At 38.6% G+C, this 5,000-nt stretch overlaps 1 protein-coding gene across 1 annotated transcript in view; it reads right to left on the reverse strand.

The window, feature by feature from the left end:
* The window catches only part of Fer1 (48 related 1), a 97,887-nt gene that overhangs the window by 5,782 nt on the left and 87,105 nt on the right, over positions 1-5,000 (reverse strand). Inside the window, exon 4 of the mRNA XM_076193691.1 lies at positions 771-909. Within this exon, the coding sequence (XP_076049806.1) occupies positions 771-909 (139 nt within the window). The remainder of the gene's footprint in view (positions 1-770; positions 910-5,000) is intronic.

Consider the following 5,000-nt stretch of genomic DNA (forward strand, 5'->3'; position numbering starts at 1 on the left):
TACATACATACATACATACATACATACGTACATACATACATATATTCATACATACATACCTACATATATACATACATACATGCATACATATATTCATACATACATACATACATGCTTACATACATACATGCATATATACATGCATGCATACATACATACATACATACATACATACATAAATACATACATGCATATATTCATACATACATACATACATACATACATACATACATGCATACATACATACATACATATATACATACATGCATGCATATATACATGCATGCATACATACATACATATGTACATACATACATACATACATACATACATACATACATACATACATACATACGTACATACATACATACATACGTACATACATACATACATACATACATACATACATACATACATACATACATACATACATACATACATACATACATACATACATACATACATACATACATACATACATACATACATACATACGTGCATGCATACATACATTTGTACATACATATATTCATACATGCATGCATATATATACACATACGCTCTCCCTCCCCCTTAAGCTGAATAAAATCGTTTGGAATCCTTTTCATGAGAACAGAATCTGTATAAAGTGCCAACAGGAAACAAAGGATTGACGAAATGAAAGAAAAAAGTAAAGCGAAGTGAAAGCAGAAATAGAAGTGAACAGAGATCCCACAGTGAATGAGGGATCGGGGCGGCTCTCTGAAGTTCCTTAGGGAGTGGGTACTGACTTCGGGAGCTTCTGACGACGACCTTCCTGCCGTGGTCGTGATGGTGTGGGTGGTGCAAGTGAGGGTCAGGCACGCGGTCACTCGCCACCAAATCCGCCAGGAAGCTGATGTAGCCTATGGCGAGACGCAGAGTATCCACCTAATGGAGGGGAAGAGAAGAGAGAAGATAATTCTAAAGTTATAAATTTTAATGTCTTTTCTGCCCCATACAGTGCTGTTGGCACAATCACTCCTTCATACAGTCTCCTCTTAGCATCCATTCCCAAATATCTATTCCTCATTACACTCTTTAATCCACCAAGGAATTTACTCGCTTCTCTCAATCTACATTCTACCTCCACCTTCACTTCACCTTTTCCTGCCACATTTGCACCCAAGTATCTAAAACTATCCACTTCCTCCAGTCGCTCTCCCTTAATGCTCACTACCAAGGAAGACTTCGAGAGGAATTACTAAGTATTACAATGTCCATCTGAAGAAGGCGGAGAAGGAGGTGAAGGAAAGAAAACTGTTCACAACGAAAAATATCTCTCCTGCCTAGAGGAAGGTCCTTAAAGGGGCCTACTGGTATCCCTTTACCGAATATGATTGCCTCTCAGCACTTGTAGTAGACACATAGCTTGTTAGAAGCAGCAAAGCAGTTAATCACATTAGGATTATCCCTTCGACTGAGAAGACAGTTTCTCTCGGCTAAAATGAAATCGCCTGACACCATCGCAAATCTAGGACATTAAAATCATCCTCTATTTTTTTTTTTCTTCTTCTTTTTACAATAGTAATATTTTCTCTACCTTCCGCCCTGTAATTCTATCTAAGTGATAGAACACTACTCCCATGCAACGAAAATATTAAACACATCTCGATTAGCTCTCTCACTGTAATTTTCAATTATAGAACTTCTTCTAGCTACTCACTCACCACACTATCCCAATCCCACAAAGTAGGAAATGAGAAACACATGGTAGGTCAAAGTCCTGTCACTTGCGGGAAGCCATTGGGGTTTTTTAGGCCGATGTTTGGGCATGTCTCCGCCTGCCCAGGGCTGTCGGGAACCAACGCAGCAACACCGCAACGGATCACCGGGCGTTGGGCTCACGACCACTTCATGAGTTCATCACGGTATTTTTTTTTTTCTTACCGTGTGTGTGTGTGTGTGTGTGTGTGTGTGTGTGTGTGTGTGTGTGTGTGTGTGTGTGTGTGTGTGTGTGTGTGTGTGTGTGTGCGTGCGCGTGCGCGCGTGTGTGTGTGTGCGCGTGTGTGCGTGCGCGCGTGTGTGCGTGCGCGCGTGTGTGCGTGTGTGAGTGCGCGCGTGTGCGTGCGTGCGTGCGCGCGTGTGCGTGCGTGCGTGCGCGCGTGTGCGTGCGCGTGTGCGTGTGTGCGCGTGTGCGCGTGTGTGTGTGTGTGTGTGTGTGTGTGTGTGTGTGTGTGTGTGTGTGTGTGTGTGTGTGTGTGTGTGTGTGTGTGTGTGTGTGTGTGTGTGTGTGTGTGTGTGTGTGTGTGTGTGTGTGTGTGTGTGTGTGTGTGTGTGTGTGTGTGTGTGTGTGTGTGTGTGTGTGTGTGTGTGTGTGTGTGTGTGTACGTGTGTGTTTGTGTGTACGTGTGTGTCTGTGTACGTGTGTGTCTGTGTGAGTGTGTGTGTGTGTATATATACAAACGCACACACAAGCACATGCATATACTTTTTTCTAAGTTCTAAGTTTCAGATGGTGTCAGCAACTTAGAACAAGAAGTTTTGGTTCAAGGAATCTGCGTTTGAGTTCAATTCATGCCCCGGACTACCTAACACCCTATCTCTCTTTCTGTGTTAAACACAGTTAATAAGAACTTGTGTGATATTATGAATGTATGCTTAGTATACAGTGGTTTTCTATTCATTAGAGACAAAAGAGAAAATATTATTCCTTAACTGTTTATCTTTTTTTTTTTTTTCTTATTAAGAACAGAGTGCTGGTGGGAGACTTTGATGCAGGTACATGTGATTGATACGATAATTTTCAGAATAATGATTAAGATGTTCTAAGTAGTTAAAATTCAGCCTTACAGCTATTAGTTGAGTAGTCACTCTACTCGAGGCAGTTTTATTCAGCTTAAAGAGTTTTTTTGAGTTTAAATCGATGTCGAATAACCTCTGCAGAAGTCGAGCGCAAAACAGACAAACTGGCAACTCGACCCCATTCCATCGTATGGGGCGGATGCGTAGAGATGAGCGAGTTTTTATTCTCGCTGATCCTTCTTGTATATTTTCACTCCATAGTTGACCTCATGTGTAGCCAAGTATTCACTAGTTTTTGCACAGAACTTATCTAAAGAAGTGAAATTTGGTGTGAATATGATTGTTTTTATACAATAATGCTTTGAATTTCTTATTACATTAATACTGCCAATGATGCTTTTGAGCATTCGTCCATAAATATATTTGTAATAAAACTATGACATTTAAAGAAAAATACGAAGAAGTTCAAGATCTGCATCACAAATTCTAGCGTACGGCAGAACCCTATATTACCTCCTGTTCTCTCACACTTAAAAGCCCCCCCTCCCCGAAAAATATATATATATATATATATTTGAAGTTGTATATATGGTGTCAAGCTGGATTATACTCTTGGAATCTCATCGTTGTATAGATCTGTCCTCCTCCAACACATTCGATAACCACTATTACCTAATTGGAAATAATTCCTACCCTAGCGGAAATGTGTACTTTTAGATTATCACTCATTGACCTGCTCTGGTGAAGAATTGCAACAAGAAAAAAGGGTTTGTAACACTAATACTAAAGAAATGGGTGGAATATCCGTGTCAGATGGATTATAGTGGTCTAAATTTGCACAAGGTATAATCAACATTATTCATCTTTGCGTAAATTGGGACCAAGTGACAGAACTGAACAGGGTAGTCAGCATGCGTGGCTTCTTTTGTCTTTTTATAAAGTCTATCTTTATATCTATATATCTGTCTGTCTACCTACCTACCTACCTATCTACCTATCTATCTATCTATCTATCTATCTATCTATCTATCTATCTATCTATCTATCTATCTATCTATCTATCTATCTATCTATCTATCTATCTATCTATCTATCTATCTATCTATCTATCTATCTATCTATCTATCTATCTATCTATCTATCTATCTATCTATCTATCTATCTATCTATCTATATATCTATATCTATCTATCTATCTATCTATCTATCTATCTATCTATCTATCTATCTATCTATCTATCTATCTATCTATCTATCTATCTATCTGTCTGTCTGTCTGTCTGTCTGTCTAATCTATCTACATATCTATCTATCTATCTATCTATCTATCTATCTATCTATCTATCTATCTATCTATCTATCTATCTATCTATCTATCTACCTACCTATCTATCTATATGTCTGCCTATCTATCTGTCTATCTATCTATCCTTCTATCTATCTATCTATCTATCTATCTATCTATCTATCTATCTATCTATCTATCTATCTATCTATCTATCTATCTATCTATCTATCTATCTATCTATCTATCTATCTATCTATTTATCTATCTATCTATCTATCTATCTATCTATCTATCTATCTATCTATCTATCTATCTATCTATCTATCTATCTATCTATCTATCTATCTATCTATCTACCTATGTACCAAGGGCCTCTTCCCCTTACAAGGGAGGTAACTTTTTTTTTAATGAAGTAGATATTGTTATGCTGTACAAGACTATTTCTTCACGGTATACTAATATACGACAATATGGTTGTTTGTGCTCCATATTAAACCGAGTCTTGCCCAATGTCTATGAAACAGTGTTTGTTTAGATATGTCAGAGACATCCACACACACATAAACGGAATGTCTATTGAATTATGATAAAATATTCAAGTCTGGAGTAGTTTTTGCGATGTCGCCTGAGCGCCTCCGAATCCAGGCGACTGCAACATATCTGCACACACACATCGGACCGAACGTCTAACGGGGCGGGATAAAGTGTCAAGACCTGGACGAGCCCTTGAAAGGTCACTTCCTCGTCTCGTGCCATTGTACCTCCTTATATCGCTAAATACATTAAGGTTTCTCTAAGTTCAATAGGATCCTTTAGGGTCAGCTAAAACAAGTATTTCTACAGCACTAATTAGTGCTTCTATACTTGCCTGGGGAATAAAATCGTGCCAAAATCATGGAGGGGGCAAAAAACAAATCAGTCAATCAATCAAAGAGGGTAGCACTACGGA

The sequence above is a fragment of the Oratosquilla oratoria genome, chromosome 1, assembly GCF_046742065.1.
Source record: "Oratosquilla oratoria isolate Oo_2021 chromosome 1, ASM4674206v1, whole genome shotgun sequence".
Taxonomy (NCBI): Eukaryota; Metazoa; Arthropoda; class Malacostraca; order Stomatopoda; family Squillidae; genus Oratosquilla; species Oratosquilla oratoria.